The sequence below is a fragment of the Branchiostoma belcheri genome, unplaced genomic scaffold, assembly GCF_001625305.1.
Source record: "Branchiostoma belcheri isolate BF01 breed outbred unplaced genomic scaffold, Haploidv18h27 scaffold43, whole genome shotgun sequence".
NCBI classification, from domain to species: domain Eukaryota; kingdom Metazoa; phylum Chordata; class Leptocardii; order Amphioxiformes; family Branchiostomatidae; genus Branchiostoma; species Branchiostoma belcheri.
Genome location: NW_017804054.1, coordinates 2,614,406 through 2,641,504, shown reverse-complemented (window position 1 = coordinate 2,641,504; position 27,099 = coordinate 2,614,406). Strand labels below are relative to the sequence as shown.

General features: G+C 38.3%; 2 protein-coding genes across 3 annotated transcripts in view; both read right to left on the bottom strand.

Moving 5' to 3' along the window:
• Positions 1-405: 405 nt before the first annotated feature.
• On the bottom strand, positions 406-8,882 carry LOC109478344 (erlin-2-like). Of its 2 annotated transcripts, none has more exons than XM_019779863.1 (13): positions 8,766-8,882; positions 7,772-7,870; positions 7,186-7,289; positions 6,713-6,759; positions 6,396-6,457; positions 5,771-5,896; positions 5,169-5,242; positions 4,799-4,857; positions 4,225-4,316; positions 3,641-3,730; positions 3,022-3,101; positions 2,328-2,489; positions 406-1,889 (listed from the first exon to the last, which is right to left on the bottom strand). In XM_019779863.1, the coding sequence occupies exons 2-13, from the start codon at positions 7,854-7,856 to the stop codon at positions 1,854-1,856; spliced, it is 1,017 nt and encodes a 338-aa protein (XP_019635422.1). In that variant the 5' UTR covers positions 7,857-7,870; positions 8,766-8,882; the 3' UTR covers positions 406-1,853. The 2 variants fall into 2 exon arrangements, with proteins under 2 accessions (XP_019635422.1, XP_019635424.1); XM_019779865.1 differs by having other exon boundaries at positions 2,355-2,489.
• A 6,145-nt stretch (positions 8,883-15,027) lies between these two features.
• The window catches only part of LOC109478249 (neuropeptide FF receptor 2-like), a 15,938-nt gene continuing 3,866 nt past the window's right edge, over positions 15,028-27,099 (bottom strand). Inside the window, exons 2-6 of the mRNA XM_019779706.1 lie at positions 21,130-21,485; positions 17,834-17,933; positions 17,117-17,222; positions 16,349-16,536; positions 15,028-15,777 (exon numbers count right to left, since the gene is read on the bottom strand). Of these exons, the coding sequence (XP_019635265.1) occupies positions 15,348-15,777; positions 16,349-16,536; positions 17,117-17,222; positions 17,834-17,933; positions 21,130-21,472 (1,167 nt within the window). The 5' untranslated portion in view covers positions 21,473-21,485 and the 3' untranslated portion in view covers positions 15,028-15,347. The remainder of the gene's footprint in view (positions 15,778-16,348; positions 16,537-17,116; positions 17,223-17,833; positions 17,934-21,129; positions 21,486-27,099) is intronic.

Genomic DNA, 27,099 nt, shown 5'->3' with positions numbered 1-27,099 from the left:
TATTTCTGTATTCTTTTACCAGGGTGGCACTAACTCAGTGACATAGCACTGCTTTACAGAGTGGCCCTGCGTACGACACATACATACACGGAAATTATTATATATACACCAAAAACAATATCATAAACGTGATCCATTACTCGTAATCGGGGTCAAGTGAGTTAAGTGTCAAGAGTTAAGTGAGGAAAGTTGTGTAAAGTGCCTTTCCCAAGGGTGCAAGATCTACGACATGATAGGATTCAAACCTGCGACCTCTTGGTCCTGAGCCGAACACACTACCGCTACGCCACATGACCCCACTAGTTGAATCCATCTCAAGGGAAATCCTTAATTCTCATATCCTATAATTCCTGCTAAAATAAATACACAACACTCAGTCAGTACAACAAAATATTGCAACTGGTAACGTCCTTGTTGAAAAGTCAACTTTCCACCATTTATTCCACTACAAAATCTTGCCCAATTGTACAGAGAACAAGCACAAGACTATAGACTTATCATGATAAAACAATGCAATGGGTTAGCATACAATACCAACAAGTTTCATAAAATAATAATCAGATACGTGCCAAACCTTTTATTCTCTTATCAAAAAGTACACCATTATTACACTGTGCATGCCCCATAGCTGAAGCAGCAATAGAAGTTAACTCGTTTTTAGTTTGTTTATGTTCACCGAGGGAAATAGTTTAAATGGCAAGACCAAATCTGATGATTATGTGAAAAATTGTGACGATATTTGAGATTTCTGGCACCTCTCCACCCTTACATCATATAACATCCTCTCTTTTTTACCATTGAGGTACTGCTGTTCATGGTCTGAGTATACACTAACCAATCCTCAAATATTTCATTTTATAAAGAACAAAATTATATTCTAGCTTTAGAAACCCATACCATTCGCCCTCATAGGCAAGATAGGGCTCTTAGAAGACACATGCAGGGCCAATAAGAAAAATGAACATGTACATTATATCATACATCTCATGCAGCTACAACAATAAACATTTGTCTTACTGGTAGAAACCAGATGAAGAAGTCATCAACAGCAATAAGAAGCATGATTGACATAATTATATAGGACCCACATGCACAATTAATAAGCAAAAATGATGCAAAGCAACTCATCCATATATAAATTATATTGCTTAATTCAACATTACCTATCACACATCAAAATAAAATCACAATTATCAGTAGTCTTATTTGACTATATTTACCTTTCAGAAAGGCCAAAATTAAATGCTCCCAAATTGACACATTAACTCTATAACTAGTAGTAGGCATCTTTCCATCTCAAAACCCTAACCCTAAAATGTGACACATTAATAAACTACTGCATCTAGCTTTACATGTAATTTTCAAAGACTCCAACTAATATCGGGGTCTTTAATGATAGCGAGAAATCTGCAGAGAAATGCATATTGATAATAGTATTGAATACATAATCATTTAACACAAACCCTTAGGCCATGTAATCAAGGAAAATGAGCTAGCTTAGCTTAAAATACCATACCAACACCATAGCTGCCATATCAAGTACAATATAGAATCTCTTTTATTGCCGACTGGAATTGGCAATATGGCACAATTTAAGATTACCTTCGCTCAAATGTTGCCAAAAATAATCAGAAAATAATGAAAAGAAACTGTTACAGAAAAATATCTGCAGTCCGTTGACCTGACAAAAATTGCTCATCTTTATTCAAATGTATGGAGGATTTTAACAGTACCAAATTGAGAATCAGCCCCCTCCCCTATTGACATGTTGACAGTATCATATTTTATATAAAGGACTTGAATTCCACTGTAAAAGATCTGTATTACAGTATACTACATGTAAACAGCATCCATTATCTACCACCACCACTTTTCTTTGAAGAGTCCTCCTGAAACAAGATAAAAGCAGTTTTTGTTGTTATACTGTTTTTATATTCTCGTTACCCTTTAGATTGAAAAACATTTCACCCTGAACAAACAGTTGGCTTTACTGAAGGACACTGTCTAATTTGAATGTCAAAATTTTGTTCTGCAATTTGGAAATACTTTCTGCAAATATAAACTTAAAAGTCTGGACCTACATATAAACCCAAATTGGCACTATACAAAATTACATGTTGGCAAATGTTTTACATCTAATTTGAAAAATACATGCAAATTACTTGAATATTATAGAGTCAGTAGTAAACACAAAAGATCTTAAACACCATTGAACACCTAGCCTGTTTTTTTTTCAGTCTGCAAAATTGCAGGTTGCTTAATTTTTCTTCTATAGTATTGAAAATGTCTCTGCAAATAGCAGACTGCATTTCTAACACTGGTCATACCGGTGCAGTTTTAGAAGCGGTGACAACCTTGGCACTGTCTCCTGTTGCTCCGTCCTTGGTCTCAAAGAACATGGAGGGGATATCTGTGCCAAAGTAGAGCTTGGTGTTGGCTGCGATGGCCTGGTACTTCTGCAGTTCTATGTACTCAGGGGTGAGCTTCAGCTATTGGGGAATTGATGTGATTATAAAACACTTGAATAAAGGGTTAGACATCCAGATGGAACATTATACACAATGTAATACAAAATTATCAATATGTAGTATACAAACACGTCAAGGTTCAAACATTTCATAGTTTGGTTTAGCAGGGCTCGAAATACTGGGTGCATGTGCACCTTATTAGTGCACCCAAATCTGGTGTGGTGCACCTAATTTTGTTCTGGTTTATGTATGTAAAGATGTAAAATGTCTAGTAGTATATGGTAGTATTCTTAACCGAGAAAAAATATATCATTGTTGTAGTACTTTTCTTCCAGGGAAACATATTTAGAGTCACACATTCTACTTCTTTCATCTTACATGGTAAACCCAGAAATTTTCGAGAGCACCCAATTTTTAGGTTGGATGCACCAGTGCACCTATTCCCAAAAATTAATTTCAAGCCCTGTTTAGGTATTATTGTTTCTTATTATAGTATGTTTCTTTGCACATATGATGGACTATACCATGTTTGAAGTGCTATAGGGGTGCTTACCTGGTTGGCCTCAGCTTGTTTCTGAGCAGTGTAAAACTCGGCATCAGCTCTTGCCCTCTGCTTGGCCAGCTCAGTCTGATCTATAAATAACAACAACAAAATAACAGTAGCAGATTAATTTCTTTTTGTGTGTGAATTTTTGTGTAAGAAAATCATCATACAAGTAACATATTTGTTGAGCCACACATCACAATAAATTATACAAGAAAAAAGAATCAAGTTATAAGATGTTCATGATTCAGATTCATTCAATCAAATCAACATGACCTTAGTTTATTTTCTCTTTACAAATCAAATCAAATCAAATCAAATCAAATCAACTTTATTGCTCAACAATTGTAGCTGGTACAATGTATGCCAAAGAAACAACAAAGGTACATACACAAACTAATACTAAAATATGATTCTAGCGGGCTAGTCCATAATGATACTAAAGCTAATCTATTGTGTTTTCTTAGGAAGAGTATTACATTGTATTACATTTTGTAATTCAGGGAATATGTCAGCTATTTACAATATGGTGTCGCTTTTGTACTGATTCATAAATGAATTTTCCAACGTACACTGATATCTGAGTAGGACTACAGTAAGAACAACAGATTATACATCCCATCCTTACCTTCAATCTCAGACATCCTTTTCTGTGTTTCTTTTTCCATGACTTTCTGGTCATACTGAATCTTTGACACTTCCTTATGTTTCTCCGCCTCTGAAGAAACAAGAAATATTCTATTAATACAGTATATTATGTTTTAGCTACATGTTATGTTAACTACCAACATAGATGATCAAATACTCTTAAATACAATCATGATTTTAAGAACATATCTCTTTTTTCATCAATAAATGCAAAGATGGTTTTGTATACCGGTACATTTGCCAAATATGGAAACGAATCCTGTCAAATATGGAAACGAATCCTGTTTAGGTTACTGATATGCCATTACTGGTGTTTTTGTGCTACTTAATTCTGTGTTCTTTGGCAAAGTTACTACTGTAACTGTAACTTAATATTTATGTATGGTCAGTCATTTAGAACAACTCTGCATTTCTAGTACCGGTATTTTATATCAAGACTTTCTACACAATGCTTTTACCATTAAATTAAACATAAAATACATTCATACATATGAAGTATTGATGAGAAAAATGAATGTAGTAAACAGAATAAAAACCGGTGTCAAATTTACTGCCTGAGCTTACCGATAATGGCCTTCTTCCTCTCAGTCTCAGCCTCCTTTTCTATGACCTTTTGTTTCTGGATGGCCACAAGGAGTTTAGTCTTCTCTGCCTCCCTGAAAGAAGTGAAATTGAAGGTTAAGGTCAAAGTACATGTAGGTCCCTTAGGCCTAGGAAAAAGATGCTGTGTTTCCTGTTTCAGTCCTGAAAAAAATTGGGGTCAGTAGGTAGGGATAATCATTTTTTTTCTTTATTTGTTTTCTTATAAGACTTTGTCAATCTCTAGTGATTTAACTTAAACAATACAGTTTAACAAACTAAAACTTGCACGAGGACACTTTCATTTTCAATGTCAGTGTTGGAAAACATTTCATCACTCACATGTCAGATCATGGAGATAGAAAAGGTCGAACAGCTCTAAAAATTTATGTCCTTTGCAGGGGTCTATAAAAAAAATCATACAATATATATATATATTATATTTAACATGATATACATTTTCTCATTGGGATACCCTATGATCCAATCTATAAAAGTAAGCATATGATATAATAGCCTTTATATTATTTGATGACTGATAAAATAAAGAGTAACTTACATTGCCTCGTAATTCCTCCTGATTGCTTCTGGAATTTTAGGTTTAGTAACTCGTACTGCCTATGAACAGGGTAAAAAGATAATTATGTTCTTGGATATTACAGTAACACTCAAAGCTAGATACAGCCGCATTATAATTCAGTCACTGATGTACATTTACAGCATGGTTGGTCAGTTTTCCGGATCAGGTCCCATTTCAAACTTATAAATTGCCTTGAGGCGTCCATACTAAGTGTCAGGGTTTTTTTCTTTCATCCATGCATCTTGACATACAGCTAAAAATGATTCCATGCACTGCAGTGTCTGTGATGGCTAAGCTGCTCCTCCTTACAGTTCATAAATGAAGTGCAGGCAGCCCTAAGCGTCCATACCTGCACAAAGAGCCCGGGTGCCATCTTAGTCAGGTCCGTCTGGAGAGCCAACTTCAGGTTTTCATCTATCTTATCTATAAACACAAATGTGGATGATTATAGCTTTGATTTTTTAATTAAAGACATGAAAAGGGGTACATTATCAAGATAATATTATGTACAGTGTACTGCCCCCCTCCCCACAAAGACATGCCAAAGGAAAAACTGATATGCGTAAAAAACTGTGTACAAAACTACAAAAAAGACAAGCAACATAGCCAAACTACTTGCCACAAAAAATCAGATACGCAACATACCAACTACTTGTCACATGCACAAAAATAGATATGCAACATACTGTACCAACAAATTGACACACAAAAACAGATATGCAACATATCAAAATGCATGACACACAACAACAGACATACTTCATACCGACAGGTAAATGCTTGACACAACAACAGACATGCAACATACATACAGGTACATATGTTTTACACAACAGACATACAACATCCCTATACATGTACCTACAGGTAAATGCTTGACACAACAACAGAGATACAACACTGCATGCACCAAAAGTAAATGATCAATACAACAATGGACATGCAACATACCAAACTGCTCGATATACACCTCCTGCAAGCTATGGCTGCTACAGAACTGATTCAGCTCATGGTGAACCTTGTTGAAGATTAGGATTTTGTCGTAGTCCGTAGTGTAGTCCTTTACGGTGGCATGCACTGTGCAGGTGAAACAAGAAAACCAGGTGTAACACTCCATGCATACTCACCAAAGAACTCAATGTACACTTCCTGTAGGGTGTGACTACTGCAGAACTGGTTTAACTCATGGTGGACCTTGTTGAAAATGAGAGTCTTGTCATAGTCCGTAGAGTAATTTTTGACTGTCTCATGGACTGGAATCACACACACACACACACATCAGGCACATGTATTATTATTATAGCACACTAAGATAAAATGGTTTATAACTAACAGTGTATTCCTGTACCCATAGCAAAAAATTATGAAATCATGATATCTGCATGTATAAATTTTAAGGCTTATTGTCACAGGTAACTTGTATTGATACTGAGACAACTACATACACAGCTTCATACAATGGTAAAAACATTTTTGTGGATGGTACTACACTCCTAAGGCTAGTTGAAAGTGCACTTTAACAATAACATGTACATGTACTGTGGGAGGGTCTAAGATGGACCCTTGAGGTACACACCATGGTCAGGGCTCAGGATATTGACAACCTCCACCCTATCAAAGTAGATCATCACTCCACCACTGTGGGTAAAAAAACGAATGAAAGTCAGGATCAGAAAAATTTACACCAGAGAATAATTTCAGCTAAATGCATAAAAAATCTAGAGCAGTTGCACCTCGCTTATCAAACTACTTTCAAAAGTACTAGTTACTCTTAATGTGCATTCGGTACTTAGGACATAGCACTTTTTTATTGCTATGCCAAACAGTGTTTTGTTCCAATTGCAAGGTACAATGCACTAGGATGAAATTTATAGATAGAGGAAAAAAACTAACCTTGTTCCACAGGGAACATTCTTCACCTCATCAGTTTGTAAAGTTGTCTACATAAACAAAGAAAAAAAATCATGTACATGTGCAAGGTGTGGAAGTATATCTAAGTAGTAAGTAGAAGTAGTAAGTACATGTCCAACGTATGGGTGGGGAAATGGTTACAGACTGGCCAATTTGATACTGTCTTACCCCCACCAAAAGATTTGCTTGGAGATGATATTTTTTTAATGCATAAAAAATTATGTTGATCTTGTTGACCTTCATGAAAGTCAAGTTTATTGCACAACAATTGCATTGGATATAATGTATGGCAAATAACACTTAATAAGTATTAACTATTTTTACTAGTGTACTAATCTAACTTGAATACATGTATATATGTTATAATGGACTGTTACATTTCACATTGATGTGACAAGGTTTCTCTTTTGTATAGCATAGTACACAGCACTGTACTAGGTAAGACCCCAGCTGACCTGAACAGACTTGACAGTAGTGATGAAGGGCAGCATGATGTGATAACCAGGACCTGCAGTAGATGACAGGAGAGCTCCTCCCCTGTAGTACACACCAACATGACCTGCAGAAACGCCAACAAAAACAACAATGTTGACAAACAACAAAAATGGCCCCCCTTCCTAGCTCCTTCTACTATCATAACATTATTTCCTGCTCTCAGTATTTTATTTGTTTGGATAGTAAGGCCACAGCAAGTAAATTCTATGGATGACATCCTTCGCAGACTCCAAATCTAATGCAATAGGGAAAAAAAAACAAGTATGGCCAAAAAAACAAGATTCCTACATTTTAAAATTTTGAGACCATAAACCATGTTAATTAAACAAAACTAAATCTGATATTACAACCAACAGGTCCTGTATTCAACAGTATTACCTGTCCTTGTATGTAGATGTTAACATACCAAAACATAATATCATGTACATACAATTTGGGGAGAAGAAGTCCCACATAGTATTTTGACCTTTTAGCTACATATCACTTCACTACAGTATTCAGTTGGACCTCATTACTCTTACACTTACACTAACGTTTTGGACTTACCTTCCTCTATCTTGTGAATAGAAAAGTTGAGTGTCATTGAAACCACTGCAATAATCACGGCAGCTACTGCTCCTGCATTGGCCATGGTGTTTCAGGATCCTGCAACATGGGGAGAAAAAAGTATAGTAGGCTATACATGTCATTATTTATATCGGCAAGTGTCATAGCATACCATCATGAAACATCCTGCACCTGAGGCCGAAATGCACTGGACTTGCAAATGGGACTGAATTGTCCTGATTGGATGAGGGCCGAACTGGTCATTGGCTGAAACATCTGATATTATAAGGCTGTAAGGCCTACTTTTAGTAGCCAAATCAGAAAAGAATCAGAAAGGCCTACTTTTAGTAGCCGTTTCCTATTTCAGTCCCGCAAGATCCGCTGTTGGCTAGTAGCTGATTTTTGGGAGTGGACGAAAGCTAACAAGGCTGACACTCAGGCTAGGACTTCAGAGTCAGCCCATTAGGAGGGGAGGCCAATAATAAGAACCCCCTACCTTTCTACCTAGTAAGTACGATTATGACTCGCTGCCGGCAACTGACCACTATATAGTGTACAGGTGTGCGTGTTGATATTACAATGTGCCACGTCAGAAATTTTTGAAACATGAATCAAAGGTACATTTTTTCGATGACGAGTATAATTTCGAATTTTCTGCACACAGCAAGTGGAGTGATAAAATTGGCTCGGGAAAAAGGAGTTTCTTATCATTACATCTTCAGACTAAAGCAAATTTATCTAACGTTAACATGTTCTATATAACATTATTGTTTTGCTATTTACATGTAATTGTGCACGTGGTTCTTGGGCACAAACGTGTCTCTCTAGTAGTATAGTAGTCGCATTTTCTCCACGCCCCCTCCCACTACATCAGATTAACATGCCGATTTCTTCATCTGTTCCTTATTCCTATAGCTAAGGAACATCATGTACTAATCTGTTTCCTTAGTGAAATTCATGAAAGAATGGAAATAGTGGGAAACACACAACTTGCCTTCCTCTTTCAGACGTTTTATCGAAAGTAGAAAATCGCTGGAACAGGTTTCTTGAACGGTAAATAGTGCATCATTCGTGTACTAGCATTCGTATGTGACTTGTACCATCAATGTGAGGCGGTTTTGAGAGGTATCGAAAGCCCAAAGCTACGGAACGGTGTGAAATAGAAATTAAAATAAAATTAAACATTGTAACCGTCCAAATCATTTAATAGGAGTAAGACTGGTAAGACACGTGTAACATATTTATAAGACATGTAGTAGTTTATTTGCACACGCTGATTCTGTTTGGGAGGGCGCGGTTTGGGCCGTGCTTCCTAATTAATTCTACCCAACATAGATAAACTTTCAAGATATATTGTGCGTTGGCAATGTGAAATAGATCTACATATATAGAGCATCTCAACCAAATTGGTCTCAACTACGAGGAAATACGGTTTGTAACTACTGTCGAAACAGACGTTTGGGTTTTGCCTTATTTTTTATCGGCCCTTTTTTTGCACTGTTTTTTTTTCGCCAACCCAACGTGTACAAAAAAAAAAAAAAAAAAAAAAGAAAAACAGTGTAAAAAAGAAAACCCGATAAAAAGCCTAACAAACCAAAAATAAGCCAAAACCCAAACCTCTGCTTGTAAGTTGTATGACTGGGCTATGGGAGTTGTTGTTTCAGACTTTAGGACAAGTTTTATGTTGCTTTGCCTGTTCAACTGATTGCTAGCTGTAACTGCCGTGTGAACGTTCTTAGCTGGTGTAGTGTGACTGGCATTTAACTAAGATTCAGTAAGAATAGTTCTTCTAGTAATGTTAGTACATTGAGTAGAACGTGGTAAAAGTTCTACATTGAACGTGGTAGAGTTCTACTAAGTAGCGCCACCGTGCGGATATTATATGGACTACAAATGGCGTTATTAATCGGATGCTGTTTTCTTTTTATACAGCCTGAGGGGGATAAGAGTGTTAGCGGTACGCGGTATTTGGGGATGGAAATCGCCATCTGGCCGTCAAGCTTTTGTTTTTGTTTTGTGAACTTTAAATTTAAGTGCAAGGCTATTTGTAGGTATTCTGGTGCCACCTTAGTTAGGGACTCATACTCTGTGTGTATCACGACAGCTTGTTAACCTTTAGAAGCACATGTTCACGTCTAAACACGTCATGTTATGCCATTCAAACGTTAAGCACAATATGTTATTTATCAATTTTCCTGTGGCCACAAAAGAAAGCGGTTAAGGGCATCACATTCAATTGGAGTCAAGATCTACCTACATATTTTTAACCTTTTAGAACAAAAGTCTTGTTTTTATATCAACAGCCTTTACGTGCTCACATATTGGAGATGTTTTACATTAACCAGAGTCAACATCTGCCAACATCGTTTTGTAACCTTTCAGAAGCAGCCTTGTTTTTACTTCTACAGCCGCTCACACGACATCGCAGCGGAGTCAACATCTGACTCCAGCGCAGTGTAACCTTTCAGAAGAATATGGATTTCCTGAGTAGTTTCCAGCTTGTCTTGCGGCAAGACTGCGGAACAAGACACCAACATCTGCCCACTACTTATTGAACCTTTCAGAAGCAAATATTTTTGAAGTCAAATCTTGCCGGAGGCCGACCGGAGAGACGTCATATACGGTGTTTTATACAAGGATGTATCCGTACACCATATGGCTTCAAAATAACTCTATTTGGTCGTGTGTTTTGAAACACCATTAAAAGGTCGATGTAATTACCCTATCCCACGATGTGCACCTGCACCTGGGGTCTGATGCATCCAGGGACAATGAAGTTACAGTTTCAACTTGTTTTTCAAGACATGATTCTATGCATGGAATGATAATGACGGTTTCCTTGCATGATAATGACTGACAATCCTTTCAGTCAAATATAGTTATTATAAGATTCTGACTTGTCTTTCAATCTGCAGTGTGCCCCACTACCGGAGGTCTGTAATTCTTCATTTTAATATGTATGGTGTTATGTATCGTGGACCATAATTACGAAGAATGGAAATATAATAGAACTCACGGCAGTGAATGTCTGTAAAAGGAAAATATCTAGATAGCGCAACCGTAGCTTGGGCTTTCAACGCCACACATTACCAGTGGAGTAAGTAAGCTTCATTGTAGCATTTCCTGTTTTTCAGAGGTATCCTAATTGGTAGTCTCGAAGAAGATTATATGGGACAAACGGAGGCTATCCGGTTACAGGCGGTCATAAGCCTGGCCTTGCCTCCGAGAATCAGCTTGGTGCAAGTTGGCATGGGAAACGTGGTCATGTCTGATCCAAATGTTCCGGTATGGCTTAATCACATCACAATTTTTTACCCCAGATCGACGTTTCTAGATATTTTTTTATTTATTTTTTAGAGCCTTTTTTAAAAATGAATAGTCATAAAATATTTAAAAAATCGGTCTGCTGGCCAATTTCTTCTTACGTATCTATACATAATCTTTCGTGGTGGTCTGCACGGTGTCTTTGTATAAGAACCTTCAAGGACCTCCATAGCCTGCCAAAAACTGGGGGGGGGGGGTTGGGAGTCTAGAACTGGGCTAATCTGAAAACAACCGAAGACCACCAAACCCCCCAGTTCTATAAGCCTGCTACGGAGGCCAGAAGGACAAGGTGCTTCCAGAAAACGGAAAAACTGAGCTTACTGAACTGACTTACTATACGTGCGTAGATTATCTATACATAATCTTTCGTGGTGGTCTGCACGGTGTCTTTGTATAAGAACCTTCAAGGACCTCCATAGCCTGCCAAAAACTGGGGGGGGGGGTTGGGAGTCTAGAACTGGGCTAATCTGAAAACAACCGAAGACCACCAAACCCCCAGTTCTATAAGCCTGCTACGGAGGCCAGAAGGACAAGGTGCTTCCAGAAAACGGAAAAACTGAGCTTACTGAACTGACTTACTATACGTGCGGCAATACCCACATAATAGTGGCGTCGGGTGGCGTAGTGGCGTAGATCATTCGACTGTGAACCGGGAGACCCGGGTTCGAACCCGAGTCATACCCGGGACATGTCTGAACATGCGCCCCGACGTTGTGCCCTTGGGAAAGGCACTTTACACGACTTTCCTCACTCCACCCAGGTGTGAATGGGTACCTAACTTCGGTTGGGGAAAGCCGTATTGAGGTCACCTTGTGGCGCCGAATGGCAGCCGCACAGACCCTTACGACAGTTCCACAAAAATTGTGGAGAAAATATATGTGTTATCATGTGTATTACTTGTTGGTTGTGATTTGTATGGATTATTATGTGATGCCCTGCATCAATTCAGCCGTCAAAGGCTGCGACTGCACGGGTACTGTTTGGACAATAAAAACCTTTATCATAATAGCTACCTTGTGACGGAAAGGATTCCCGGCAAGTATTTACCACAAACTCAGTTTCTGTCAAAAGACAGCCTGATTAGTATTCACGACCCATCTAAGGCTGTCACAAACACGCCGGTACTTTTCAGTATGCAAATCCTTTTGTACGACGAATGTCAACGTGGCAATAGTCTATAGAGAGTCTTGGGTAGAGAATTAGCATGCACGGCCGATCTAAGGCTGTCACAAACATATCGTTGTTTTTTTCAGTATATAAATCCTATTGCACGACGTATGTCAACGTGGCAATAGTGTATGAGATTCTTATTTTATTAGTAGACAATTTTACGTGGGTAAGGTAGACCAAGAACTTGATCAAGCAGTACGGATTCAAAATAACAAATGGAATGCGTTGACAAAGACTAAAATACCCCTTTTTAGTAAGCTTTTTTTGTATTACTACGACTTATATGCCGTGTGGCACAATCAAGAGTCAGGCAAATATTCAAGAACGATTCATCTGAAAATTGTAGATTTTGCAACATCACTTTTATTCCTTATAGTAACTGAGTTCCAATCATATGTCTGTTACAACAATATCAAGAACACTGAATGTTTACAAACCGTGTACGGCATAAATATGTTCAACGTCTTCTTAAGTACATGGAGGATTCAACAAAATCATCCTTCACACACAACCTTCAAGCTGTCCTTTAACATTGGTGTAATGCACATGGGCATTGTCAGTAAAACTAATTTCACATTTTCACTATTTAACTAACGTGGCAACACTTGCGTAAATGTATTTGCAACATTACATTTCACACATTTACACATTCAACTAATTGATCAATACTGTTGACTACACGTTACTATACATAGCTCATGAAAACATGAAAATTGTATCATACATCTATTTCCAAAGTACTGCAGTAAACAAATATAATTTTGTCTTGTTGAAGTATTCAAGGTTTTTCAAGACCTCCAAGGAAGTTCACATCATTTGTGTGCCTTGACATTTAACCTCCTGCCTTCTGTCTTTCGATCTATGCTGTCAACCTACTCTGTCCGGACAGAAACACACATCAACAGTTCCGCCACCCAAAACAATACTTTCATTCCCGAATTGATAATAACAGTAAACATTGAATGTAATACATGAAGATTCAAATACAATCATATTCCGTAACCTCGTTGACTCATTGTCTCTGTATCACAGCAGAACGATACAGATACTGTAAATATCACTGAATCACCATAAAACTTGTCTCTATATATAACATTGAGAAGCAAAGGTCAGTCGAAGGTCAAACAAAACCACTAAAATAATCCATAACGTTTGAAATCATTCTTTCTACAATCGCTTAGACTATGTACAGACGCACATAAATACAGTCTATTAATTGCTAAAGGGTAATTGCCTCTTATATAAGCCGATCAGTGCTTTAAATTCCCTTACCTGAAGTGAATAAATGCTGCTCTAGGCTGTGGATTTACATTTTGGAACAGCATTTCAAAGAATAAAAATCAGAATTATGTATTTATGGGTAAGAACAATCCAAAACCCCAAAGTGCATGTTCAAAACCCTATCACGTACTAGTTTATCCCGTTAATTTCTTATATAATCATACAAAGGTGCTGCTAAAAGCTATATAATCCCATCTAAGATAACATGGCTTAAGAAACTGCGAAATTTCGTGGATTTTCTTTTGCTAAGTTTATCCGTTTGCTGGAGGCACTTTGTCTTTGTAGGTTCTTATACAAGGACACCGTGTGGACCACCACAGAGGATTATGTGATCAGTATGCAAAATGTCAGCCTATTGTCTGGCTTTAAGCGTGGCATCACTTAATATTTTCATATTCAGATTAAATCCAGAATCAGAAGAATCTACGACACAAAATATTAAATATACTGTCGAGTTCACCACACGTAATCATGAAAACGACAAGGAAAAGTCAAAATTTGCCAAATACACAAAACTACAAAAAAAACAACATCCATGAAAAAGAAATGCTGAAAACTATTCTGATTTCTGTTTTGACTCTTTGAATAATTTGAAATTAACGACTGTCACAGATGAGAGAGGGAGGCAGCGATAAGAGAGAAAGAGCTGGAGCTCCAGAGCCTGAAGCTATAAATTTTTAACTAGAAAGAGAAACTAGTTACCATGGTAACAGACACAACATTGGTTCAGGTCATTGAGGTCACCATTTGAAGAAGAAGAAGAAGAGGAAGAAAATGAGCAAAAATAATATGTTTCCCTTCGGTAAACATTAAAAATATGCAACAGACAATTAGCAGTAAATCAAAGACAGGACCAAATCTTCCTGCCAATGTCCAGCTAGACCAACTTTGTCACCCAGTGGTAAATCGTACCTTTGTTTCTTCCTGTCCTTGTGTTAAACGTGCCTAGCATATTGATATCACAGAGTAATGTTTGGTCTATCTGGTAATGCTTATTGATACAGAGATCACTGAGACCGGAGGCATAAGTGTTTCCTCAGGAAATGGCTCTCTGAGAGTACCCGGAATTCGGCATACGGAAATAACCTCTTTTACTGCCGATGGCATTTGAAAAGCGTGAACCACGGTAAACCCGTCCGGTAGCTGGGCTGAACTGTATACATTTACTATAGTACGGTTATACAGTTAATGTACACATTTTATACTTTATTTCCATCTATTTACAACTATTTCCAAATGCCCATGCATAATTGTAAGCATAAAGACTTTTTTATTTTGACGTGATGGTTGAAATTGATTTTTAAGCATACACTTAATCATTTCATATTCAAAAGTGTATACGGTATTACTGACGCAGGGCCCCAAATAACGCAGCACTTAACTGAGAAACCCAATGTTAAAATGACACATAAATAAGTAATATCATAGTTTCTTTTTTTTATATATTTTTCTAAAGTTTTCATTTTTTCATTGATGGGGCATTCCTAGAATTCAGATACAAAGTCTTGTTATAATGTTTATGTATGTACAGATCCTATTTCTGCACATTAGTAATACACTTTTCTTCACAAAATATGTCCTTTGTATTGAAAATACATTTTATAGTACTAGCACTTTCCAACAGACCTGAGTCAGCTTACAGATCCTAGTGTGAATGAGAATGACATTCTCGTATATTTCTGTTCAGCCATAGCCAAAGCTGTAGGGCTGATATCAAAGATTTCACCATGGTCAATATTGGCTGAATGAGGTCAAGATAACAATTTTTATCCTTTTCTTGTTTCATAGATTGGCATTATCTTTATTCGTTGGATACGCCGGGCATGTTTCTGTTGTCTACCGTTGGTAGGTTCACTTGGAACGATTGTGGCTTGTGGCCAATGGCCAGTGGCTTTTCAGGATTGTTGTTGTTACGAGCTTCAACGTTCCCCCTGGTCTTCTGTGGGCGGCAGATGTCTGTGACGCGGCTGCGGAGGTTGCTGCTGTACAAGCCGTAGATGAACGGATCCACGGCGCTGTTGGCAAACGCCATCACGTGAGCTATCGGGTAGATGTAGTCGTGAAGGATCTGTGATTGGCTTTCGGTCAGGTGACCGAAGTCCTCCAATAGCCAGCAGCTGTAGAGCGGCATCCAGGTGATGGCGAACACGGCGACGATGATGACCATCATCTTGATGATGCGGCTTCGCTGCTCAGTCTGGTTACTGCAGGCTTTAGGTGCAGCAGCCGACCTGCAAGAGAACATAGTGATGTAGAGTTGCTTATAATGACATCAGCTATATCACAACAGCCCGAAGGCTAATGAAGCGATATTACAGAAATTGACTGCCAACATTAACAAAACATTTTATATACAAGCTAAAATTACAATTACAAGCGAAAATTTTACAATCAGCATAATCTTTAACATATTAAACCTTTTTTCAGACATTTGGAAATCCATTTTAGGGAAACTAAAACTACCTTTTGCATAGATTCTGCTGAAGTTCTATGAAGTACTAACAAAGAGGATGTTTTAAATTGAAACTAGAAAGGTAACATTTGCAAAGCTAATGCATAATGCTTACCTTCACATATGGTTTGCTGTGTTAAATCGTACTTATGGTCAGACAGGAGTCTAAATCCCCCCTTCTATAGAATTGCAACATAATGTAACTCAACACTAGTTACCATGGTGACAGACGTCTGGTTCAGGTCATTGACCTTATATGATTGGAGAAGAAGAAGAAGAGGAAACAAAGCAAAAACAATATGGTTTCCTTCCGGTTAACTTATAAATAAGAATTGTCTAGCAATACATACTTGGTCATCCACAGCTTGATGCCCGTTCTGCCGTACAGGAAGGTGTTGATGAGGACAGGCGCTGCGTAGCAGATGACGAAGAGGAAGGCGCTGTAGGCCTTACGCAGCAGCGCAGATGGCCAGAACGCCCCGCACACAGACAGGGTCTGCTGGCCGAACTGGAAGGGCGCGTCGCGGCGAACGATAGACTATTAAAGAAGACACAAGAACATGTTACAATGAGGTTCTTTTCTATGTTGCATTTGCATCAAGGAGGTGTCATATTGTGGTCTTAATGAAATAAGTTTACAGCGTTGGTTTGCGCCTCTTTTTGACTATATAGTAGATTTTCTAGCAGTTGAAGTGGAAACGGTTGGACTTTAATGATAAAAAGGTCAGGTTATATTTTGGTACTATCTTTGAACGCTATTTGAGTATAAGTTTGAAAATAAGTGCGATTGCCCGACTCTAGTATATGATCAAGTTGCTCAACCAGCATGGACCTGGCATGAAATCAGCACTGTAAATATATTGTACCAATGTGGCAATCTGTCTTTTTTAACTTTGTCGGACATGGAATTTTAACTTGTTTGTGTATGTCTATAGCCAACTATATATTACAACTGCGTTCATTTTTACAACGACAATAATTTACTTATTGCAACTGTTTTTATCTAAATGAGATTATTTATACATGTAAATTCGATTTTGATTAAGTGTTATACACACTCCAAAAACGAATAAAGTCAACTTGTATCTTGTATCCTGTATTGTATGATTATCCTTTACCGTTGGTGACATGATGATGGCGGCGACGACCCAGATGGCGATGATGAGATACACAGCCTGGCGGACGGTGAGGCGGTCTCGGGTCGGATGGACAATCACACAGTATCTACATGTCACACAAACAATCATTGGGAAACATCTTCAACATCATCATTTTACATTATCAACATCTTGCTATTTAAAGAGTCATCAATCAATCAATCAATCAATCAATCAATCAATCTTTATTCAAACAACTAGCAGACGAGAATCTGAATTGAGTTGTTCTTACAGCATCAGTTCATAAAATTAATCGTTTAAAGTATACTAAAACTAATTCCCATATATCAGCAACCATATACATTTAGATGGGCTAATATCGTAAACTAAAGGTAAAAATGATGTAAGAAATATGTAGCAGCCATCGAGGACCCCTTGCAGAAATCTCCAGAATTCTGAAACTGCTGTCAGAATTCTGGGAAATGGAGCCAGAATTCTTCAGAATTCCGCACAGAATTGGGTTAATCTCCAAGGGGTCCTCGATGGCTGCTACGTCTACATATTTCTTACATTTTTGTTTACAAAACTATCCCATCACCAATAAGGTTGCCGAGATACGGAATTAGTCCGGAATTTAGTTAGCTGGAAGTCCGGAATTAAACTGGAGGCTGTTAATAATGTACCTGTCATGTAAGGTGCAGGTATGATATATTATAATGTCACTTTGGAAAATTATACCTGTCAAATGCGATTGCAGTCAGGGTGAACACCGACGCGGCTACCGACATGCCTTTCAGCATAGGGCTGACTTTGCACATGACGTCACCAAGATAGTTCTCTGAGAAAGAAATAAACATCTGACTTTGATATATTTTTAGATTGGTAGTTCTTTGCTTCTTATACAAAATTTATGTAGCTGTTGTGTTATTAATTTTTACAATTGGCAGATAAAACATTACTGGTATGGTTAGGAACTCCGAAACAAACACGCCAAAAAATTTACTCATCGACAAGCAGCTGGATATGATTTTGAAAACGGTCAGACGTTTCAGGTAGTATCCACTACCTTTCGTCAGTGACACAGGAGACTTGTCAGAAAGGCAGGTTTATAAACCCGAATAATATGTTCTGAAGCAACAGGAGCTACTTGACTAATTTGCATCATCCATGTCTTGACTTCTCTATATTTTGTTTCCATTTGTCTTCACTTATTTTCATAGCAATCAATTCTTCGGGCTTACAAACCCGCCTTTCTCCTGCCAGTGTCTTGTGTTACTGCCGAAAGGTAGTGAACGCTACCTGAAACGTCTAACCGTTTCCAAAACCATATCCTGCTGCTTGAGTAACTATTTTTGGCGTATCTTGTAAGCTGGATGTCTAGCCTTCACCGACGAAACATATTGTCGTTAAAACCGTCTTTGTGGTATTCTTAACCTATTCCAGGAAAAAGGAATAAAGTGTGGCTGGAAGAAAAAAAGTAAGTCTTAAACGTGTCAAAGCCCTATATCTATCAGCTTTGGCATTTTAGCCATTTTCCTTAAGGCTCTCTTAAAGAACATAAAAAATCTAATCGTCGTCTGGAGCACAGCTGGTTTCAGTTAAGACGTCTGGAATAGTTCCCCTAAGGTATGGTTAAAACTGATTCCCTTGCTAGCTTAAGATTAATCACTTCATTCGTTCTTTTATCATGTGAGCGTAGCCAAAGGCGATATTAAGGGATGTCGAGTATTTTCTGTTCACCTTTTAAGAGTGGCAATCTTGGCTGGTTGGGCAAGCCTGTTCTTGAGGTGAAGGTTTCGCAAAGTCACATTTGGTATTATCAGCGCGTGCCTCTCCTTTTTTGGAAATGTAGCCAAGTAAACCAAGGACGTTCTTTCACTTGCAGGATGTCCTTGAGTAAATGTACTATTTTTATATGTAATACTCAAGCAAAATGGCTGCAGTAGGGGACTGGGATAATGAAAACCCGCAATATTAAAAATCAAACTCGATGATAACCTATAGTAGTAAGTAATTTTGCGTAACGGAGGATACTTTGCAATAATATCTTTCGTTATGTGAAAGTCTTGTAGCAGTTTGATTAATAACAAAGTAAATATAATTCGCAGTTTGCATGATGGCTTGGGAGATCTATTTTGGCTATGTGAAATACCACCAAAATGCAATATCTGTTACTAAATGTAATTTGCCAATAAGTAGTTTTGCAAATGAGGAATGCTTGATGCGATCATATTTTTGTTATGGAAAAGACGTGCAATACTGGATAGTACTAAAATTTGAAATTATTTGGCTGCACTATCTAAGCCTCGTGGAATGAGAAGAATGCTTAGTTGCTCCAGTGCAAATTTGTTCTTGAGCTTGAGAGGCTTAAGACATCAGCCTTGTGTCTTGAAGTGGATGTCAAGTATCCAACTAGAAAGAACCGGTTTCACGTAGCTATCCTCAAATGCACTCTTTTTCCCTAAAGGGCTAGATGTGAAATTATAGAACACAACCAGAATTATTGTCTATTGAGAATAGTTCCACCCAACAATGACATTATGGAAACCCAAACTGTGAACCTGTGACCATCTGTAATGTTTGCCATGCGTATGCGTTGGTTTATGGTTGAGGCCACAGCAAGTAAATTTTATGGATGGCATTCTCTGCAGACTCAAAATCTGATGCAATAGGGCGAACAAACAAGTCGGCCCCAAAAACAAGAATCCTACTTTTTCAAATTTCGACATCATAAACCTTGTTAAACAAGACATAATGCCTATGTTGTGTTCACTGTCAACAATTACAACATCCATTTGTTACTGAAACAACTTAAAAGTAAAAGGTTTCAATCAGAGGCAAAAAAATAACAAGAAGCCATAGGCGACAATTCTCCGTGAAGTATTATATATTGCAACAAAAAGAAGTAGCCATTGGCGACAATTCTCTGTGAAGTGTGATAAATCGAACAAAGAAAAATTGTTTAAACGCGCGTCGGCTCAGTCATCTTAAGACGCAACAACCAATCAGAGATGCGAGATGCCTACACGTGACGCGGGAAGGGCGCGCGATGCCCGAAATATTTTGCGTCAATATTCAGCGCCGTGATTCAAGAGATTAATACCCGGAAACAATTTTTTTCTTGTTTTGAACGCATTAACATGCATTTACGCTAATCTAGTATGATTCAGGGTTACTTTTTTTTTAACCTGCCATGGCCAGATTATCTAAAGATGTGTGTATTGTGTGTACAATCTATAGAAAGAGAAATGTACATCAGGTCCGATCATCCGATTTTCACGTTTCGGTTTTTTGGACTCGGTTCATGAACGTATTTTGGTTTGGCTCCTGGAATGTGCGAAAAAAATGACTCCCGGGACTGTCTACAGGGAACACTCGCACATTCGCGGTGTATCAGGACAGCGCGACTGGTCGTCATTAGCGCAGTAACAGTTGCATAAACGGACGAAACCATTTCAAAGAAATGGGGATGTTTCGAAAATAAGCATTTACTCCAATATCAAAACAGCTACGGTAAAAATAAAAAGACGTGCATCATCCCGGACATAATGCAACACCACATGCGAAATTACACAGAAATGCGACGTACGGAAGAATGCGTTTTGGCTGCGAACATCTTCCAAAAAACTTGGCATCTCTTAACCATGGGCAAAAACATCTGGAACCACTTATAAAAACCACCCCGTATCTGCATGAACTTTTTTGAACCCCACTGCTATTCCAAACAACGCGTTTTTCTGGACCATTCCAATTCGCCTCGTAATTGTAGGGGTGCGTCTGCGATATTACATTGACCGCGAAAGCAGCAACGGCAAAAATACACATTCGTGCATCAACACGGGCATGCCCGCAGACGGCGTATAAAATTGCGTGCCGAGTACACAAAGAGAACCCAGTGTTTTGACTGCGAACATGAAAAATCAGCCGATTACAACACTCCGTCCGGAGGTCCTGACCTCCTTCACGGAGTAATAATGTCATCCATAGAATTACTTGCTGTGGCTTAACCTCAAATATGTTACTTTGATACTCACCATGGAAAATGTGGTTCACCAAGGTGAACGGGATGCAGAAGACCCCCACTAGGAGGTCACTCACGGAGAGATTCAAGATGAAGGAGTGGGTGACATCTCGCAGTGACGGAGTTCTCGCGATGATATAGCACACCACGAGATTACCCACAATGCACAACACGAACACAATGACATAGAGAACAACAAAGATGGCGATGATGTACATTGGCTGTTTGTACTTCGGCAGGTTGTAAATCGAAGAGTCATTTGAGCCGCTTTCATTCCTGGTGTCGGGGAAGTAATCTTCAAAGCCCATAGACTCCATTATAGGGCATTCATGAACAGAATGGTCCGAGAAATTCATCTGATTCCCTCGCCTGAAGTGAAAAAGACATCTTTGTTTATAAGTACAAGGATCATAAGAGTATTCACTTGTTTTTGAAATTCCTGTGTTATATATAAACCAATATAGATTTTTAAATACTTGCTGCCTTCTTATCCAAAGATATTTTTGTTACATTGCATGGTCTACAAATACACAGTTAACCAAAAAAAATAATGTGATGTTATCTGGTAATAAATAGTCCGAATTCTATCAAATTACTGACACAGTTGAATATAACAAGAAGAAATCTGAAATTTCAAAATCCCGAAAAGTATATTATAAAAAAATTAGTATGCATAAGGCCACAGCAAGTCATTTTTATGGATGACTTCGCCGCGAACATTGATATCTGCCTGATTTTGAATAAAAGGCTCCGATTTAATGTTTTGTCTTTTACTTTGTTGTAGTGTTCTATTTCATTCCTTTATATGTGATGCTGCCGCTGAATCAAAAAAATCTTTATGATTTCAACATTTGAATATATAGAAATCTTGTTTTTCTGGCGCTCCTTGTTTTTTTTTTGGCCCACCTTGTTTTTTTTCTCCCTATTGCATTAGATTTGGAGTCTGCGGGAGCATATCACCCATAAAATTTACTTGCTGTGGCCTAATAATATTCACAACATTTGCTGCAAATTTCACACGAGAAGTTTCGAATAGATTGATTCCTATTACGTTAGTTTTTCCGGTCCAATCTATTGATTATTGTTTATAATGCAGTTAGAGATGGCTTGTAATCTAATCCTCTTTCGTAGTAAGAGGCTTCAAATGTGATTGGACAAAGTTATTGCATGGTATTCCCCCGAGTATCTAGCTCATGACAAATCGAAAGTTTATCTGTCAGCCAGCTCTTGCTAGCCGAACTAAACCCCACTTCTGGCGGCCCACACAGTAGTTAGGCTCCTACTAAACCCTACTTCTAGCAGCTCTCCCAATGGTTAGGCCCACGCTTCTAGCATCTCTTCTGCCATACCAGCCAAGCGCTTAGAAGCTTCATGAACAACATTATGTAAGACAGGAGGATTGAGGCCATCCCAATACTTTTTCATATATACATACCTGTGGAATTACTTTTTATTACAATTACGCCAATTGCTTAACATTAGAATAAAATGGTCTTGAGCCGAACGCCCTACCGCTACGCGACACGACCCCACAAAGCCCTTATTGCTTGCGCTAGAGGTTTCGTCTGTAGCGTTAGACCGAATAAGACGACATATTTACAACAAAAAGAACAAATCAGTGTACTATATGGCGAACAATACTTCAAATACCCAATAAGCCTCATATAACCAGGGTGCTATAGATAGAAGAGAATCAGAATTGAAGAAGAATGCCATTTCCATCACAACGTAAAACGCAAATCACAAGTAAGGCACTTCAATACTCTTTTTTTCTGAGGTATAAAACGTCCAAAGAACCCTCCGCCTCTAGCGTTACAACGTGCACTTTGCACAGCTGTTCAAGTAGAAATCTGCCAGGGGAAAATAATCCAGGATTTCCTCACCCTACATACTTTGAATATGTCACGATGGTATATTTGTAAGTTAGTGCTTTGCTCTAAGCTATACGACATCTGGTCGTGGGTAGTGCTGTGCACCTGAACCCACATTTACGTTCAGGTCCGGAGTCGTAAGTCATGGCTGTATAAAATTGCATTGTTATATGGGCAAAGATGTGGACACATATAACATCGAGGCCGGCACTTGATGATGCCCGATGGCAATGTTTTCTTCATTTCGGAGCACAGATTTTGCAGTCTATAGAAGGGTTTTAGTTGGTTTAGAAAGAAAAGGGGTATGTGATATGTATTTTTGATGAGTCCGGTATCGGTTCTTGACTTTTAGGTTGTTTTTTACTTGGACCTTAACACTTTACAAGTATAGAACCAGCCCCCATAGAACCAGTCCAGCGTACCGGTACACAGCACTAGTTGTGGGTGCGATAAAACTCCCACTATTTCGCCACTAGTCAGATGATATATTTCGGTGATCTCCGTTCAGATATTAGCAAGCAAAATCGTTACCACAATATCTTTCCTAGCTGCTCTAGGGATCACCGGGAGACAATTTGTAATAGAGGCTGGCAGCCGTAACGATTTTGCTTCCCATGCCCAACACCTGCATGCTTATGGATATTTGTAAAATATGTCATGGGATAACTGTATAGCAAGACAATTGCACATGGTACAGTGTATGGCAACAACTATTGGACAAGTCCTAAAAAATATAGAGTAAGACCTAATATAGAATAAAATCTAATATATATATAAATCCTAATGTGGGAGCATGTAAAGATATATCTAAATCTGCCTCTAGTACCGAGTCTCTTGAAATCTGTTGTACTTGAGTCAAGAAATGTAAAGAGCTTAATACTTAAAACATCATAGTTAGTGCATTTCATAACAAAGTAAAATTCATCTTCAATTTACTTTGGACAAAATGGACAAAACCTTTGGTCAGGGCCTACACTATCTATCAGTTTCTATATTGACCTTATGACTGCTGATTTTTAATTGGGTTATTGCTTTACGAATTTCAAAGTTATCTATACCATAGAGATAAAATGTGTTCGCTGTACTTTGAATGTACCATTTGAGGACACACACGGTGCAGGTGAGGTCACGGCTGTCAAAAGTCAATCCAGAGGCATAACTCTTCAATGTTAATGATTTTGCCTCCCAACACCTGCATGGATATTTGTATTGCCTAGTTAAATGTGTTCGCTTGACTTGTGTACCATTTGAGGATACGCACGGTGAAGGTGAGGTCACAGTTGTCAAACATCAATCCAGAGGCATGATTAAACCCTTTAATGTGTGATGAACTGTCGTTCTGGCGCCAACACATTATTTCTCTGTGCCCTTCAGGCCTGTTCTGGATCAACAGAGTTTCACAACACGCAGCTTTAATAACAAAAGTGACAACCCATGCCTTTTATGAAATAAACACTTTTAATAAGTTTCCTTCCAACACTGGAATGAATTGAGAGTTACCTAAAACTTTCGGCTGACTCCTTCAACCTTGTTCACGGAATGGACACGTCTACTTTTGAAATGTGACGACAGAGACACGTGACCGTAGTAGCGGTTCATACATGCCAGATAACTTGTTTCACCCCCCGTCTCTGTTCAGGTTAGGTCTGTGAGCTCTAATGTAGACCGCCTCCTTTACCACTCTTGCAAAGAAGTCTAGTTCAGAATCGAGGATTTTGACCCATTTTAAAGATACAGAGTGTCCCGGAGATTCAATATGAATGTGCTACATGTCTTTTCTTAATCTTAAAATGTATGTTGCAGGTGGCAGCTACATAACTAAAATAACATTGATACTTAGTAGTTCAATTAAGGGATAAAAAGAATAGTTGCAAAGAAAAAGTATTGTTGCAATCTTAAACCACCTACAACGAAAATTGGCACGGGTAAAAATCATAGCGTTGCATTTTGATGACCTGATGAATAATTCAATGGCCTATATATACTCAACCTTACGAAATAACTTTCTTTTATCATATTCAAGACAATTTTTCGATTGATATGGTGATTTAATTAAATAAGTTTCTTTAGAGACCATCTCCTATTCATTTTGGAAGAGTTCTTTTGTGATTCGAATCTTCATATGAATCAAAATGTAGTTATTTATGTTTCCCTCCCGCTAAGCACGTGCGTAAGAACTAGAACACCTGTGGATCAGGTAACTATCTCCCATGGCTCACACGAATTGTCCCCGATGATTGGATGCCCAAGCAAGGCCTGTACTTTAGAGCCGTTCACGCGAATACACTGTAAGCGCTTTCGATCCTGTTTCCAGCAAGGCCGGATTCAAGTGGCCCCATCTGAACGCTCCAAAGCGCCTCGATCCCTTATATACCACCTCGTGGGGTAGTTTCGAACCGGTTTCACCTTGTGTGTGATTCCAATGTGACTTCACCAGAAATGTGATTCCAATGTGACTTCACCAGAAATGTGATTCCAATGTGACTTCACCGGTTTACTTTACATATTGACCCAGTCATGGATTACGGGGTGATATTTCTTTATTTACATGCAATACCAACATTTACGTGGAAGCAACTTAAAGAGCAGTAATAACCGACTAACCAGAAGTGTAGAATGCGATTTACCCGAATTGTGGTTCAGGCGGTCTCATGTGAACAAGGCCTTAGTAAGACCGGTAAGACACAACTTAGCCGGTTCGCAGTTTTGTCACCAGGCAAGTTGAGATAAAAGAACATTAATGATTAAAGGTAACCTTTCACGATCCGACTGTTCTAGTTATTTTATCTATAGATGAATGACATGTAAAAACCACTAGGTAGATAACGAAATAACATAAAAAAAGAAGATAAAACCAAAATCAAAGCTGTGTGACCCATTTTAGCATGCTTCTTATGGGATAATGTCTTCAAAGATGTTTTGATATTAAATGATAAGGGATCACTTTGTACTTCAACTAGAAATAAATTTGTAGGAGGCAACTGGGCAAAGGGAGTCCTAAAGGATTTCCCATTGGTTTCCGTAGCCTGATTAAATCGCGCTCCTGGCCGCCGCCCTAAGACTGCATGGGGTGAGAGAGAGAGAGAGCTTGTGTAACAAATGGTAGGGTTTCCGCATCTCTTTAATCTAATATCATTACTGTCAGGTTTACAAAATTTCTGCTCAAGACCAAAATGATATTATGTGGAGTATTATACAGTAGTTTGATGTGTCGTTTCTAAGTAAGTCCAGCATGCACTCGTAGTAGTTATATTTGATTTCATGATAAGAAGAAGAACACTTTATTGCACGGCAATTGCACATGGTATAATGTACGACCGCAACAACTTTTGAACAAAGTCCAAAATAATATAGAATAAAACCAAATAAATCTTTATTACTCAAACAACAAGAGCTAGCACAAGTCTGACTTTGATATACGCCGTGTTACAATCGAGTGGGGCTAATCGAGTGGAGCTTCGTTTTTTAATCTAATGACAAAGCAGTCTTTTATATATTTGCCTATTTTTCGCATTTTTTCATGTAAAGATATATTCAACTCTGTCTTTAGCAGCGGGTCTCTTTAAATCTGTTGTACTTGATTAGAGAAATGTCAATAGCTTATTATGAAAAACATATTTTGATATGCATAGGACTACAGACGTTCCTGATGCCAGCTAATTAGTTGATTGATAGGAGGTTGCCCCCCCTCCCCAATCCACACACAGAATAGGCACCAACAGCTGTTAAAGAAGTCCCCGTCGCGATGAAGTGCAATTGAAGGATAGCAATTTCCGTTACTTCATTACGTGGGCAGTTCAATTATCATTTCACATCCGTCAGGTGCAGTTTCATATGTGTTGTCAAATATCATGTTTTTTTGTCAAATTCTGTTGATTTGATTGATTTGCTTATTCATCGAAATTACGATGTAATGTAATAAGCAACCAATAAGTCTTTTTATATGATTTTTGTATGCACTAGAAATTTCACATATAGCTTAGACTACATTGTAAATCAATCAATATAGAGCCTAGTTGTAAACTCAATGGGAAAACGCTGCGGTGGGGTAGTTACTTCGGTATTCGTTGCGTTTCGCTGCGGTGTGATGTATTGCACGAGAAACATCCCCA